At 30.1% G+C, this 17,900-nt stretch overlaps 1 protein-coding gene across 1 annotated transcript; it reads left to right on the top strand.

Moving 5' to 3' along the window:
• The first annotated feature begins 4,114 nt into the window (after positions 1 to 4,114).
• On the top strand, positions 4,115 to 5,632 carry SLTI114 (matrix metalloproteinase). The gene has a single exon (NM_001249600.3). It carries the CDS (start codon positions 4,284 to 4,286, stop codon positions 5,463 to 5,465), a length of 1,182 nt encoding a protein of 393 aa, NP_001236529.2. The 5' UTR covers positions 4,115 to 4,283; the 3' UTR covers positions 5,466 to 5,632.
• Positions 5,633 to 17,900: the final 12,268 nt, after the last annotated feature.

Raw genomic sequence — 17,900 nt, forward strand, 5'->3', positions numbered from 1 at the left:
AATTTAATATTATTATATAATTTTTAAATTTTCAGGTTATACATTATTTTTTAATTTTAAATAGAATATAATTTAATATTATATACATAATTTTCAGCTTATTATGTAATTTAATATTATTATATCATTTTATAATTATCAGCTTATACATAATTGTTAATAATAACTAATTATATTTAGAAGTTATTCTTTATATTTATTTATATTAATATTCTTACATATAAATATAATATTATTAAATGATAATTTAAACTATTTAATAATAATTATCTATATTTTCTAATAATAATATTGTAATTATTATTAGAAAATATAAATAATGATTATTAAATATAAATAATTAATTTAAATTATTTTTAATTATATTTATATATAAAAAAAATTATACAGAAATCTACGTCGATGCTTACCTGGTGCACTGACGTTAAAGGATGCACTTTCATGTCATTTGGAGTGAAGCAACGACGTTAAAGGATTGGCTTTTTAAGTTGTTTGTTTCCCTGAAATGACGTTGATGTGTGCTGTTTTTAAGTCGTTTTGATGTTCAGAAACGACGTTGATGCATGCCGTTTTCAGGTCGTTTGTTTTCCAGAAACGACGTTGATGCACGCATCTTTTACGTCGTTGCATCGTCGGAACGACTTAGAAACTACATGTTTCTACGACGTTGTTGGGTAAAGGATCGATGTAGACATTTATTTTCTCCACATCGTTGCTGCGTAACCAACGACTTGTTTTGGGACTTCATTCAAAACGGCGGCCATCGTTGAAGGTTCCAGCGTAAACAACGACGTCAACTTTAAAGATGGACTTCCACCGTCTTTGAAGTGCTTATTCCACCATCGTTAAACGCAGTTTTTCCAGTAGTGTCTTCATTGACTATTCTTTGGGAATCTACAACCCCACCACCTTTGTCTACAAACCCCTAATTGAAAAGAGAGTATAATAAACACAAAAAGCTTGTGGGGAAAATTAAAAGAGAGGGAGGGAGAGGGAGAGAGAAGAGAAAAAATAAAATTAAAATAATATTTTTAAGATAGACACCAAAGTTTACGCTCATCCCCAGACAGATTATCAACAAATGAATGAAAAGTATAATAGTATATTTATGAATCACAATTAAAATAATATTTTATTAATTAATTAATTTTAAAACTCTCACAAAGAAAGATATGTTAAATCGAACTAAGAGGCTTTGCCACTTTTATTGATTTATATTATACTATTTTATGTACTCCTGTTATTTTTTATCTTGTTGTAAAAACTGAAAAAAAAACATAAAAATAATAAGATAAAAACAACAATAGTATGAAAAATAATATAATATAGATCAATAAAAAAATATATGTTATTTTAATTATATCTATATCAAGATTATTAGACTTGAGAGTACTTGTAATAAAAATTTATAAGAGTTAATTTCATATAAAAATAATATATATACATATAACATACCAATTAAATATTTTAATGATAAAATAAAATAGTAAAACATAAATTTTAAAATATTATAATAATTAAGTCTAATAATATATTACTACTGGATAATAACTTGATGATGTTATAGTAATGATACATCATACTCATCTTGAATTTGATATTATTAGAAAACATTAAAGATGTATTAAACACTAAACAAACATAAAATAATCCAAATAATTAGTTGTTATTAAGAATCATTATCAATGAAAAATATGAATGTTATCTTTTATCTTCGTGGCTTTAATGGTAGTTTTATGCAGTTTTAGAATAACCTAACTTTTAACCCTCTTAGGATTGAAAAATAGTAATATACAGAGGACATGAGGCTTAACTTGCGAACAATATATATTTAAATGCAATCAAGTACAATCAGCATTTGTGGTATAAATCTAGTTGGAATCATGTCTGTTTTCATCATGCAGTGGCATGCCTTTAGGCCTTCTAATAAAATGGTAAATATTATTTTATCCGTATATAATACATTCGTTGTTGGAGGAAGACATATTTTTACCATAATTTCTTAAAAAAGAATAAATCACTCAATAAAGTGTTTCCTCCCAAGTCGTAAGAATCAAGCTCTAGATACGCTAGGAAATGTTTTGTAAAATGAAATATATAAATAGGAAGAACTTGTAAAAAAAAAATAGAGATAAACAATGAAGAAAATAACCATTAATTAAAATTCATGAAATGAGAATATCTAAGTATAAAATTACAACTAATCTGAACCAATCTGCTAAACAACCTAATCTTCTATCATTTTCATTTGATATTTAAATTATTAACTGCTCAAACAAAACTCATAAAAGATAAAATCTGCAACAATAAAAGAACTCTATCTAAAACTTATTCAAAATTCAAGTACAAGGCAAGTAAGGCAACTCTATCTAAACTCTATCACGCCACTGCTGACCCCGACCCTATCACGTGCATGCATATGAACTATTATTTACAAGTTGTCGCCACTCCCCAAGAACGAGAGCAAGTGCCAAATGACTCCAAGCCCTAAACCGCAGCCAGCAACCCAGAACCAGTCCCCCATGCCACTAGTTGTATGTGCAGATTACAAAAAGAGACATCACAGAACAAATGGATGAAAAGTAAGGCAACTCTATCACGCCACTACTGACCCCGACCCTATCACGTGCATGCATATGAACTATTATCTACAAGTTGTCGCCACTCCCCAAGAACGAGAGCAAGTTGCCAAATGACTCCAAGCCCTAAACCGCAGCCAGCAACCCAGAACCAGTCCCCCATGCCACTAGTTGTATGTGCAGATTACAAAAAGAGACATCACAGAACAAATGGATGAAAAGTAAGGCAACTCTATCACGCCACTACTGACCCCGACCCTATCACGTGCATGCATATGAACTATTATCTACAAGTTGTCGCCACTCCCCAAGAACGAGAGCAAGTGCCAAATGACTCCAAGCCCTAAACCGCAGCCAGCAACCCAAAACCAGTCCCCCATGCCACTAGCTGTATATACAGATTACAAAAAGAGACACCACGTACAGAACAAATGGATGAAAAGTATAATAGTATATTTATGAATCACGATTAAAACAAATTTCTAACAATTAATTGATTTTAAAAGCTTTCATAGTTTTAATTTCCAAATGCTATTAGTTTTATTATAATAGTTTATTTATACTTGTATTATATTACAAATATAATAATGAATAAATTACGGTTAATATACCTCCTGAATATATTTTTTAAAAATACAAAAACTTTCTCTATTTTTTTATATAAAAAATCAAGGTTGCCAAGCCATTGTTCAAAGCAAGGGTGATCCAATAGTAGGCGAGAACTAAAATAAATTTTATTTTATTTTATTAAATGAAAAATAATATGTTGTATTTTTTAAATAAATATGGTCTTTTTATTTTATAATAGCTAATAATTTTTTTTATAGAACTAAAATTTAAATTTTAGTTGTTTTATTGTTGTTTTCACTCTCATTCAAAGGAGTAAAAGAATGAACTTGTCCCCGATAACCACCCCACACAGCGTAGTAAATTTTCTACATCAAAATTATCTATGTAAAATTCCAGCAGCAGCTGGAAAAGACTCCGATTTCTTTATTTCCAGTACACCAAAACACTCTCCATGCGTGAAGTGAAACTAGATGGTATTTGCTGAAAGTGATCCCGTGGAGATTTTGGCAGATCAGAGAGGGTATTCAGACAAACTATAGAAGCCACCGATGAATCAGTGAGTAGAATATGCTTCTTGTTTGAAGATAATTAACTATCCTATGACACTCAAGGACTTGAGAGTCTAAATTCAAAAATGAAATCTTTTATTTACTCATAACATTTAATGTTATTTATAAAATTTAATGTTATTTATCATTTAAGAATGAGACATTTTATTTATTCATATAATTTATAATAAGTTTTAAAAGATATATTAGTACTAAAAAAATTAAGATTATTTTTTTGAAACCTTAAAGTCCTTACTTGGGGCTGCTTGGACTTAAGCCCGGCCTTATTATCCCTAGTGGGCAACTTGTTAATGTCCTTATTATCCCTAGTGGGTAACTTGTTAATGATGAATTGAAGACCCTTCAAATCGTGTGTGCTACCTTAAGTAGGCGTGGAATATCAATTGTTTCCACACTAGGGACAAAACTTCATCAAACTCATGAACTTACTCAGTCCCTTCCAGTTTGGAATTCGCAATAACGACCCTCAGTCATCTTCCTCAATATATTACTCCTCAGCTCTTATATTTAGACGCACACAATCATGCAGCTCTAGGGAATCAAGAAAATTATTATACCCTTTAAGATGAAACCGTACCTACGTGCAATATTCCTAGTATTCCTTATCCTTCTCGACCAATCATCCATTTCGGCGAGTGCTTCTTTTAATTTTAATGGATTGCGAAACATTGCAAAGTTGCCCTCTGTCGAGAAACTTTTGAAGTTGGGAGAGCCAGCGAAAAAGACGACAGATATTGCCAATGAAATTTTAAAGAAACTGTTTGAGTATTATAAGGACGATTTACCACTAAAGTCCCCTCCCCCACCGCCAATGTACCGTTTACAACCAAAGTCCGATCTCCCAGCGCCAAACGCACCACCGAAGCAAATCAATATTACAGGCCTGTACATCGTCAAAGATTACTTATCTGACTACGGCTACATTGAATCCTCTGGGCCATTTAACGATTCTTTCGATCAGGAAATAATATCAGCCATTAAGACCTACCAGAATTTTTCCAATCTTCAAGTTACCGGCGGCCTGAACAAAGAGCTTATTCAGCAAATGTTGTCCATACGATGCGGTGTCCCCGACGTTAACTTCGACTACAACTTCACCGACGACAACATTTCCTATCCCAAAGCCGGACACCGCTGGTTCCCAAACAGAAACCTCACATACGGTTTTCTTCCCGAAAACCAAATCCCAGACAACATGACTAAGGTGTTCAGAGATTCCTTCGCGAGGTGGGCCCAAGCCTCGGGGACTTTGAGTCTCACGGAGACAACCTACGACATCGCCGACATCCAGGTAGGGTTCTACAACTTCACTGCCTTGGGCATTGAAGTGGAGGTGTATGGTGGCAGCCTTATATTTTTGCAACCGGATTCTAGTAAGAAAGGGGTGGTACTTATGGACGGTAACATCGGCTGGTTACTTCCAAGTGAAAACGCCACACTGTCTAAAGATGATAGAGTTTTGGACTTGGAGACTGTGGCGATGCACCAGATAGGGCATCTACTTGGACTTGAACACTCTCCCAAAGAGGACTCTGTTATGTATCCTTACATTTTGTCATCACAGCAACGAAAGGTGAAGCTTTCCAATTCTGACAAGGCCAACATTCACCTTGAGTTTGCGAAGCATGACTCGGATCTGACTTCTCCAAACTCGCATGACTCTGCAAGCCACGGTGGGCGTTTGGATGTGCTTTTAGTTACCACTTTCTCTCTTGGATTTGCTTACGTATTGCTCCTTTTGTATTAGTGGCTCATGTCCCACCTTGCTTTTGGACTTATGAGCTTTTTATATTTCTGATTCTTCAATGTCTATTGTGTGTGCTCTCCAACCTGTGGTGACTTTTCGGTTTATTCATGTGGCTGTTTCTTATAGGCCTTTCGACCTCCAGTATTAAATAAAAGATCATTTTGAGCTTTTTAATTTTAATTATTTTTTATTTATATCTCTTCTAATATTAATAATAAATAATAAAATATATAAATAAATAAATGATTATATACAATTAATCTTTTAGGATGATAATTATTTTAAGATAGAAAAATAATATATATTTATATATTGTTATGAGAGGTCTTTAGTTATATGCATAATGCACCCTTGGCCACTTGGGAGTTGGAATTTCAGTAATTATTATTGTGGTGGGTAAAGCTATAAACTCGGTTTTGTGTAAGTTCATTTACTTTCTTGAGGAGTCTAAGGTAGGAAAGAGAAACACCTCTTCCAATGTAAGAAAGTTTTTTAAAACTGGTATATTAGTTTAGTTTCAATCTAATGCCTCAATTTTTTTTTTCTTTTCTCCTTGTATTTTTTATTCCTTTTCTTCTTATCTTTCCTTGTTTGCCCCTTCTCTTCTTTCTCTCTCCTTCTATCCGCCACCATAGTGCACCGTCACTTGTAGTTGCTTTGGTGGGACTCTACCACAGAAGAAGCAAGTGGAGCGTTGTTTCCATTACTTTACGGAAATTCACTTAATCACATTCAATTGGTTCATTGAGGAATGATTGCGGCGTTGTGTTTTTTCTTTCGTCTTTCTGTGTGAGTCATTTGAGCGGTGCTGCGAAAGAAGAAAAAACTCCGGCGAGTGCCCACTGGTTGTCTGCGGTGGAGAGAAGGAGTGTTGTGCGGAAGAAAAGAAGAGGGGCAAACAAGGAAAGACAGGAAGAAAGGAATAAGGAAAGGAGAAAAGGAAAAAAATTGAACCATCAGATCGATGAAAACTAAACTAAGTGTCAAGGGAAACGAAAAGCATAATAGCATGAGTCAAGTTCAAAAATTATACAAAGTTTCACAAAGAAGATCCATATATGTTTCACATGCTAGATTCCTTCGAATAGATGGCTATGGGTGATAAATTATATATGAATTGCAAAATACAAAAAATATGTTGCAACTTGCAAGGGATGCATCAGTAACAATTGTTTATAAGTAGTACTGCCATCAGTATCAACTTTATCAGTAAAAAAATAAGTTGCAACTTGCAAGGGATGCACCACCCACTTACAGCTTAATTAATTGTCACCGATAAAAAAAATGTTTGATACACATCCAAAATCCCTTTAACATTTAGATTGAGAAAAAAATGAAAAATATATAAAATGATAAAATTTACGATATAATAAAAAAATAAAAAAGTGTGGATGCAATATTTAAAATAAAAAAATAATTTATATATTATTACTCATGGAAAACGAGAACTCAAGAAAACCTCGAACCATGTACTTGTGAATCCCACCAATCCCGATACATAGCCATTAATATAAGCCTAAAAGGAAACATCCAATTACAAGTTGAATGTTAATATATGCACAGCCACTTACTGCATACAAGAAGATGCAATAGTAACAAGGACGATTCCAACTTCTCTATATATTCGCGTAATAGCTTTGTAGCTTCCCATGCATGTGACCCACTAGTTCTAATCCTAACTGATACAATTACACGTAGGAATATTCACGAGTTGGTAAGAATCAAATCAAATTTAAGGTAAAATTAAATTTACATTAGTTATATTTGATTAGATTGATTTGATTTAAATTTTGATTTTTTTATCATTCAAATTAATTAAAAAGGGATTAGTTTAGTTGAGTCAATCAACTATAATTAAAAATTAAATTGTAATATTTTTAAAGATTTTTTATGTTTATTGTCTATTTGATATAAATATTTAATTTTATATTAACGCAAGGTAAGCATATTTTTGTTTTCAATAACATACTATTTATATTTTCTTTTAAAATATTTAATCAGCATGTTTGCGGACTACCCACATAAGCCACTTAATCTGAAATCACTTTAATTTACACTTACACAAAAATAATGAATCAAAGATAAATAGAGAACTAAGGCTAAACCTAATCGGAAAAATCTGATTGTTGCCAAACACAAACCCTTACCCTTCCCTAGATCTGCCCTGGTCATGCCACCGCCCCTTTTACAGACAACTTATGCTTCCTCCGACAACCATCATGCCCCTTTTACACTTCTTCGTCTTGTTTGTAGGAAAATATTGGCGAAGATATGCTTCCTCCGACCTGCCCTGTGTGTGATGACTGCTACTTGTGTTTCTTGTACGACTATTCCAGCGATATCAACATGCATGGTTGTTGCTAGTTTGTACGTACAAAATTTATGCATTAATTATGTTATAAAATTTTAGATTTTTAGTTATACGATAAGTATTTACGATTGCCAATTGTGAGGCAATCATTCAATACATTAAAATAGAGCCTTGTGCTTGTAGATGTAGGCTTATGAGGTAAAAATATGCCCACCTGGGATATCCTAAATGTTTTACGGCAAAATCAAGATCTAGATGTTATTTGATGATCACATAAAGGTGCAACAGTTTCACAACATATCATGCTTCAATTCACTGGCTTCATTCAATTTGGCAATCAATTTTGTGCCCATCTACTCGTTTCATCACCAAAGAAGACCCCTATACCTTATTTTATTTATTTAGGTTACCTAAAAGAAAATTTCTTTGAAAAGACATGCAACAACATCACAACAGAGAAGGTTACATAAAATAAGATGAAATTAAATAAAATTTTATAAAATGTATTGTATCCCCTTTTTTTTTTTAAAAAAAAAGATCTTTGAGCTTTTCTTTACTTTAATATTGCATTGGATGTAATAGATCAGACTTTTCTAATAAAATGATAAATCGTATAATTTTATTTATAAAATAAATTTGTCCATATTTTTAAAAATTGAATTATTTTTATACATTTCCTTTAAAGTATCTATTTCATTTTGTAATTCATGTCATTAAAGTGTTTGTATCAAATTGATTTGGTAACATTTTCTTTAATTAGTTACTCAGTTAAGATATTTATATTATTATTCAAATTTATTCAATAAATATTATATATAATAATATATGTATAAATCACAATTAAAATAACTTTCTATCACATAAATTAATTTAAAAAGTTTTCATAATTTAAATTTCAAATTCTATTTTTATATTTTAATTATATTTATATAAAAAATAAAATAATGAGTAAAATACGTAACATCCCCTTAATTTTTGCAAAATTATAAATCTTTTGTATTTTTTAACATTTTCACTTTTTTTAGCAACCTCCTTGATCTATAGGTTAACATGGTGTAATATCCAAACAATTAAAGAGATTTAGTTGATGAATATGGAGTGTTGGTAATATTTTTAAAATAATTAACACAATTAGTATAGGAGTTTAAAAAAAGGAAGAGTGAGCGTAATTTCACGAAACTTCCGGATGATAAGTGTAATGTACTCGGAAAAATTAATCTTCTACCAGTTAAATAAAACTATTTTTTTTATCATGTATCTTTTTAAATTGTATATGTGTAAATAAAATATATGTCACTGTTGATACTATCTTACACTTTTTAATTATGTTAAAATATAATTTACTATGCAAGACTGACTTGATTTTAAATCATATGTCAGACTTAGAATAAGAGTTCGGACTTATCTCGTGTAAATCATCTTATTATCTTTTACGTTTGTTTAGAGATCATCTGTCTTTTATCTTATTCAGAATAATGTAGTTCATAATTGAGCATATTTATTTAAAAATCGAAAGGCTGTATTATTGTATTTTATTCTAGTATTTTAACAAGTATAGAAAAAATAATTAATTGAGCATATCGATCCGTTGAAACTTAAAACCTTTTTACCCGCATGAATATGATTACATGAGCCCTATACAATATTGTAAAGTCATTTACCTTGAGTAGCCATTGCCGGCCACTTTTTTTACCAGCCAAAGAATTTTAATTTGAGAATGATTACAAAGTACGTACCCAATCCTTTTACCAAGTGCAGTCTAGTACCCAAATATTTTTCCAGACTTCCACTACTAGAAAAAATATATATTTTAAATTGACGGTTAAAACTAAATTGTCTTAAAATATTAAATATAACATGATAATATTTTTGTAATTAAGACAAGAAAATTGTTTTTAATGACATGTATTTTAAGACAATTATCATGAGCCGTCTTAGAATCTGATTGGGTAACATTGTTATAATTAGAGAGTATGAAAATGACGACGATCATTAACACAAAATCATCTTAATTTTTTATTCCTGAATCTGAAATCCTAGCTTCAATTCTCCCATCTAACTATCACAGTGTTGTCCCTCCCTCGAACTCTCCCTCTTTAGCTCACCCAGTCTCGATTGTGCCCTCGAACTCTCCACTATCCCTCTCTCGAAGTCTCCCTCTATAGCACACCCACTCTCAATTGCGTACATTATTAACTCTTGCACTGTCCTTCACCCACTGTCCTTCGAGACGTCCCTCTCTCTGGTTGTGTACTCAGCGGCAGTAGAAAGTTTGTCTCCGTGGTGTGGCCCCCCCGTACGTTGTGCGGCCATCCTCACACAGGTAAAAACCTTATCTTCTTTGTCACTATTTTATTTATTGAAAGTGAAATGGACTTCCCCTTATTCTTGAAAGAACAATCTGGGAGGGAGGGGGGAGTAGATATCTCACAAAAAATGGAGGTTAATTTTATGGAATACTTTGTTTGAGATTTTTTTTATTAAGTTGTAATAAGAAATTTATATGTTTTTGTTTTGGAATAGAGTTACCTGGAGTTCTTTGGGTGCTGCTATATCATCCTTTTAGCACTATTTCATTTAATATTGTTCAACGCATCAACTAGAATTTGCTGAGGATTATGAACCTGAGCCTAGCTTTGTCTGCATCTTTTGCCAAGGCAGCCATCCCCAAAATTGAGCAATATTTGTATAAACGTTCTTCATAATCGTCACCTTATAGCTCAACTTAGATGACAACATTGTCTGGGTTGTCGTTTGAACTCAATGGAGATGGAGTTTTCTTTACCATTTCTAATAATTATGACTCACATTTGTTTTCTATGTTTTTTTTTGTCATATTTGATTGGCCATCTGAATATGACTTTATGCCATTTTCACACTCTTAGCAGTTATCACCCACTCTTGGTGAAAGCCTAGATGAGTCTGATATCATGTCAAGATAGGAGAAATGATTATTTTCCTCGTTTATATTCACAAGTGTTTGTACATTCTTGACAAGTAAAATGTGAGTAAAAAAATGAAATCATAAATTGTAATAAATCCTATAATTATAATTACAGTAACTATGAAAGAAAAAATCTGTCATATCCAAGCACTTGGGAAACCCACCCTTAAAACTTAGCTGCTAATTAAGTAGGGAAAGCCAAGCCACTTAAATACTGCACTGAACATCCCATAATACCTTGAGAGCCTTATATAAAAAAGTAAAAGTAGGTTTCTTTATAGGATTTATTACAATTTATGATGCAATAAGAATTTTCTTCATTATCTAATGAACTAAGGTGAGTGGTGACTATCACATATTCTACTTTGAGAGCCTTATATAAAATTTAGCTATTAACAACGAAGAATTGACCACTAGTATGAAAGCATTGTCGTGTCACTCTTTTTCAAATAATGCCTACCCAAACAAAAAAACACACTCTCTTCCAATAGGATTCTTTTTATTTAATACAATATATACAGAATTTTAAAATTATTTAAATGTAGGAAACAATAACATTAACAACAAGATAGGATATCTTAAAGAAAAAAGCTGATAGGTTGAAATATCAACTCATATCATGACCCAATCCACACTCAGACTGTACCGCCATACGCGTAGTTAATAATGTAATTTACACCTCACTCTTATGTCGTCAGCTATTTGCCTCAGCTTATACGTCATCAACACTCTTTCCATTTTAAGTGTTTCATTTTTACTTTTAATTTCCCTAACGATTTGTTTGACGGAAAAGAAAGTAGAAAAAAGAAGAAGAAGAAAGAAAACATAACTTATCAAATATTTTTTTATTGAAAAGAAAATATAAGAATAAATTAAATGCCAAAGAACCAAAAGAAAACAATTTATCAAATATTTTTTTTATTGAAAAGAAAACATAACTTGTCAAATATAAACGATGAAAATATTTTTTTTTAAACTTAATATTCCTAAAAGTAAAATAAAAAAATACAAAGAACCAAAAGTAATATATATCCGGAGGCCTAAATGCCAAAAACAATCACACAACTAAAACGAAAAGGCACCGTATGGATGGGGCAACACATTCAACAATTAATGATACTCCAAATTAAATGAGTAAATTTATAAATGTACAATCCATTTTTGTGTGGATTAGGCGAGGGAATTAAGAGAGATGTGATATCATAAGAAATATAGATATTAAAAAAATATAAGATGAAAGAGTATGAGTTCTAAGTAGGATGTATGTTTATAATAATAAAATCCATAACATCCAAGCTTGAGTGAAACATAAGACTTAGACTTGGTGTATATTTGAATTAAAGTTGACGATTTTAATATTATAGTAGTTTTATTGTATAAGTTCAAGAAGGACTTTGGTCTTGCTTTTTTGGAAATTTGATTTCGAATATAAGTGTGTAAACATACTCTTAAAGATAACTAAATATATCATGTGAAATAAAAATGAGTTTATGCTCCAAACCGAGTTTGAAACACCAAAATAAAATCCAAACATGTTGATATCGATGTTCTTAATAATCTAATGCAAAAGAAGCAAATCCAAGACACAAAATGATAACTAAAAGCATTCCCCAAATCCCACCATGGCCAAAGTTGCCATTAGTATAATGTGGCAGCATGTTGTGCTTATTATAAGGGTACTGTTGAGGTAAGTGACGTTGTACTAGAAATTCATGTCGAGGACAACACATCGTGGTAGGACCTACAGATGGGGTGACAACACATCTTTAGCAGGACAATTAAAGAACAGTCGATGAAGAAAAATTGAATAAAAAACAAAAAAGAATCACCAATTCGAAACAAATAGTATAGCACTGCACTACTAACTGACCCCATCAACCGCAAGTGGCAAATGACTCCAAGCCCAAAACGCAGCGAGCAAAACAAAACCACCAGTCCCCCACTAGCTATATATGCAAGTTTACAAAAAGAGACAACAGATCATCAACAAATGGATGAAAAGTATAATAGTATATTTATGAATCACGATTAAAATATATTTCTATTAATTAATTAATTTTAAAACTTTCATAAAGAAAGATATGTTATTTTAATTAATTTGTATCAAGATTATTAAAATCAAGAGTACTTGTGATAAAATTTCATAACAGTCCATTTAATATAAAAATAATATATATTTATATATATATATATATATAGTATAATATTTTAACAATATAATAAAGTAAAATAATAAATTTTAAATTTTAAAATACTAAAATAATAAATCATAAATTTTAAAATGATAACTTACTAATGTTATAATAGTAATAGATCATTCTCATCTTGAATTTGATATTATTAAAAAATAATAAAAATATATTAAACACTAAACAAACATAAAATAATCTAAATGATTTATTGTTGTTATTATGAATAATTATCAATAAAAAATAAAAAATATGAATGTTATATTTTATCTTCTTAGCTTTAATGGTAGTTTTATGCAGTTTTAGAATAACCTAATTAACTTTTAACCCTCTTACAATTGAAAATATGATTCTTATTTCCTAATTTGGCCCAGCTATGTGAACATCCCTTGGCAGTCCAGTCCTACTGGGTGTTATCTTTGTATTTAAAGATCATTGTTGTTATAAACTATTATCGATGAAAAATATGATTGTTATCTTTTATCTTCTTTTTAGCTTTAATGGTAGTTTTAGAGTAACCTAATTTTTAAGGCTCTAACAATTGAGAAATAGCAATATATAGAGGAAGAAGAGGGTTAACTTGCAAACAATATCACTTGCATTCAATTCCACGAGCTTCCTCTCCATCTATCCGTCGTCGAATGCAGTTTTTCTCTTCCAAGAGGGAGGCGGCAAAAGCCTTAATAAAATATTTTATTCTAATCTGATAATTGAGATGGATCATTTATCTTATACAAAAATATGAGAATGAGAATAATCAAATATCAAATATCAAATTTATCACTGTTTTATGGTTGATTTTGTCACAACTATCATCCTAATTACAAAAATGATCATCTCAACTTTCAATGTAGATTAAATTTTTAAAATATTTAATTTTTTTGTTTTGTATATAAATTTTATAATCAAAGAAATTTTAATTTGAATTTAAAATATTTTCATTTTAATTCAACGATGAGAATGATCTTTCTCACGTGAGAGAATCATCTCATATAAAATATTTTATATATATATGGAGCTTAAATTTATTATATGTATCTAATAAACTATTATTTTTGTTTTTTAGGTCTTTAAATATTTTTTTTATATTTGATCAATTATATACTAAAGTTTTTGTTTTCAATTTCTCTCTATTGTTGAAAAGGTGTCACGTAAAAAAAATGATATATATTAATCCGATGGAACTAATAAAGTATTAAGAAGCTAAAATAAAAATGTATTATTTTAAAGATTATTTAAAAGAAAGAATAAAGCTCAAACCATGAATATGATGTTTTACGAATTAACAATACTAATTAAGAAAAAGAAGCTATAATTGCCGGATTGTGCCCGCAATGATTGTGATAGTATATTGATATATTTTGGTGAAAAGGTAAAGAATAAGCAGTTGTGGGTTGTGAGTTGATTTAGTTTGCGTTGGTGAGGCAAATTTCTCCATTTGGGATACTTTTAAAAAGTATTTCCCCAGATGGGGTTCTTTTGCTTTTATTTTCGGCAGGGGGTACTTTCGTACGTGAATAGTGTGCCATGCAGGACCCAAACCGCCATTGCCAATGGCGAGTTTGGTGTCACTGAGCAAGTGCAAATGGCACTGGCGATACGTGCCTAAACCGCCATTACAGCTGGCGATTTGTACAATCCATAGGGAACCGCCAGTCAAACTGGCGAGTTCCATTGTCTGACGGCAGCTAGTTGCTAGGTTGCAGGTTGCAGGAGGTGACAGAGCTTTAAAGGGGAGTTGCAACTGCCATTGGCGAGTTGCCTGGAAGTTGCAACTCCCATTGGCGATTTAGGGCACAAAATAGCCATCACCAGTGGCGATTTTATGCTTATAATACGTTTCAGCTGTGTGTTTTCTGAATGCATAAGGAAGTAGCAGAAATAGCTTAGACGAAGAAAGGCTTTGAGTTTTCTGAATGCACAAAGGAGTTTTGAGTTTTTTGAGTGTTTAGGGTATAGTTTTTGAGTTTTCTGAGTGCTTAAATTTCTGTCAGTGCAGGCTTTGAGTTTTGAGTTTTAGAAGGTATAGTTTTTAATAATTCTTTAATTAAATTAGTTTTATATTTTTATTTCGTAATGTCCTGTAAAATAATTTGTATTATTATGTTTTTAAAGTAATTTTTTGTAACAGTTTCAATGTATAGTTTTTATGAAATTTTTAATTAAATTAGTTTTATATTTTATATGATTGTTTGTGTGTAAAAAATAGAAAAAATTTGTCATCATATTTTTAATTGGTTTGAAATTTGGTTCTTGAGGGTTAAATTTGTGAATGAGGTTCCTAAATTTTTTAGACTAGTTTGAATTTATAGTTGTTAATAATTTTTTAATTAAATTAGTTTTATATTTTATATCCTTTTTTATGTGTATCAAATAAAAGAAATATGTCATGATATTTATTTAAAGAAAATTTTTGAGTCATGAAAAAATTTTGTAAATATGAAATTTTTAGTATATTTTTAATTAGATTAGGTTGGTGTTGATAGTTTGTTAAAAATAACATGTTCTTATATATATTAAAAAAAATTGTAATTGATAATACGTTACTTTTCTGGAAGTCAAAATAATACGTTCCTTTTTCGAAATTAATAATTTGTGTTATAATTTTATGTAAGTAATTATTTATAGCAGTTTAAATGTATAGTTTTTATTAATTTTATAATTAAATTAGATTTATAGTTTATTTTGTAGTTTCCCGTAAAATAATTTATATGATAATTTTTTTAAGTAATCTTTAATTAGAAGTAGATTTTTGCTTTAAAGTAATTTTTTTAAGTAATTTTATTATTTATTAGTTTGCAGTAAAATAATTTGTATCATAATTTTCTTGTAGTTATTTTTAATTAAAACTAGATTTCAGCTTTAAGAATTTTTTTAAGTAATTTTTTTTATTTCTTAGTTTCCAGTAAAATAATTTGTATTTGTATTATAATTTTTTAAAGTAATTTTTAATTAAAACTAGATTTCAGCTTTCAAGTTATTTTTTGTAAGTAATTTTTTTTATTTGTTAGTTTCCAGTAAAATAATTTGTATGATAATTTTTTTAAGTAATTTTTAATTAAAAGTGAATTTAAGCTTTCAAGTAATTTTTTTATTTCTTAGTTTCCAGTAAAATAATTTGTATGATAATTTGTTTGAAGTAAATTTTTAAATAAAAGTAGATTTCAGCTTTAAAGTAAATTTTTTGAAGATTTTTTTTTATTTCTTAGTTTGCAGTAAAATAATTTGTATCATAATTTTTTAAGTAATTTTTAATTAAAACTACATTTGAGTTTTCAAGTAATTTTTTTTATTTGTTAGTTTGCAGTAAAATAATTTGTATTATAAGTTTTTAAGTAATTTTTAATTAAAACTAGATTTCAAGAAGTAAATTTTTTTAAGTAATTTTTTTTATTTGTTAGTTTGCAGTAAAATAATTTGTATTATAAATTTTTTAAGTAATTTTTAATTAAAACTAGATTTCAACTTTGAAGTAAATTTATTTAAGTATTTTTTTATTTCTTAGTTTGGAGTAAATATTGTATTATCATTTTTTTATTTCTTACATTTTACTATTTTGAATTTGTTATGAATAATTAATTAAAATATTGTTTTTGTAGGTACATGATGAATTCGTTATAACAGTATTGTATTTCAATGGAAGGGTATATGAAGATAATGATGGTGTAATATTTGAAGGCAGAAAAAAGCGATTCAGATTAAACGTGGAATTAGTTTCAATGCTTTGAAGAAAAAATTGGAGACAAGGTAAAGTTAGAAAATAATGAAATTATTTCTGCTATCAGTTGTAGATTTTTAGTGTCAGGAAAATATATTGCCTTGCAAATTTGCGATGATGAAGACGTTGAAACGATGCTGGAAAGTTTTAAACAACAACAAGAAATGTCAGTTCTAGAATTGTACATAGAAAAGGATGTGGCTGGTGGTTCAATGTTTCATTCTGCAAATTCCCTTACATCATGTGGAAATTATGTATCTAATGATGACACACAACCGCCAAAAATATGAGCAATTTAAATCTTGACGAAGATGATGATGATGATGATTATCTTGTGTCTAACTCATACGTTGAAGAGTCGTTAGACGAAGATGACAGTGTTGACGGTATATCAGATACAGACAATGAAGTCCCGAGATGATTCCACCAGTAAGAATTGTTCACCCAGCAGAAGGTATGATTTCCTCTTAAAAAATACTTCACTCAATACATTTATTATTTCACGACAATTGTATTTAATGCCAAATAAGTATGATTTGAATTTTTTTTGGACTATAAGGTGTACAAGGAATTCAGAATCCATTTTGGAATGATGCTTTGCATTATAATAATATCAACTGGAGCATCCTGATGAGGAGGACATTTGTGGTTTGGAGATGCCATCCACTTTTAATGTTGGCCAAGAATTATATGTTGGCATGGAATTTGATAGTAAAGATGCGGTCAAGAATGCGGTCAAACAATATGTTATGAGGTGCATCAAAGTTTCAAAGTGGTTGAAAGCAAATGGACAAGTATGTCGTTTGTTGCTTGAATAGAAATGCAGATGTCCTTGCCCTTTCTACATGAGGGCAATTCTATCTAAAAAAACTGATTCATGGAAAGTCACTCAATGGGGTGGACCACACACATGTCTCAATATGACCATGACCAAGATCACGAGAAGCTTGATTCAGATTTAATTGTCACTTGTGTAGTAGGTACGTATTTTATGTTCATATTATGTTATTTTTAGCCTTAATTGTCATTTAAATTTTGTTATTCTATTGACAGGCATGATCAGAGAAGATCCATCGATAAAATTTCATTGATTCAAGAGAGGATTAACAGTCAATTTGCGTACAAGGTGTCGTACAAAAAAGCTTGGTTGGCGAAACAAAAAGCCATTGCAATTGAATATGGCGATTGGGATGAGTCATATGCGAAACTTTCGTCGTGGCTAACACACATGCAAAATCATTCTCCTGGATCGTATTTTCAAATACTACATGAC

The sequence above is a fragment of the Glycine max genome, chromosome 2 (assembly GCF_000004515.6).
Source record: "Glycine max cultivar Williams 82 chromosome 2, Glycine_max_v4.0, whole genome shotgun sequence".
Classification (NCBI taxonomy): Eukaryota; Viridiplantae; Streptophyta; class Magnoliopsida; order Fabales; family Fabaceae; genus Glycine; species Glycine max.

Coding starts and splice junctions, on each gene's coding strand:
- SLTI114 (NM_001249600.3), top strand. CDS start 4,284: ATGAAACCGTACCTACGTGCAATATTCCTAGTATTCCTTATCCTTCTC.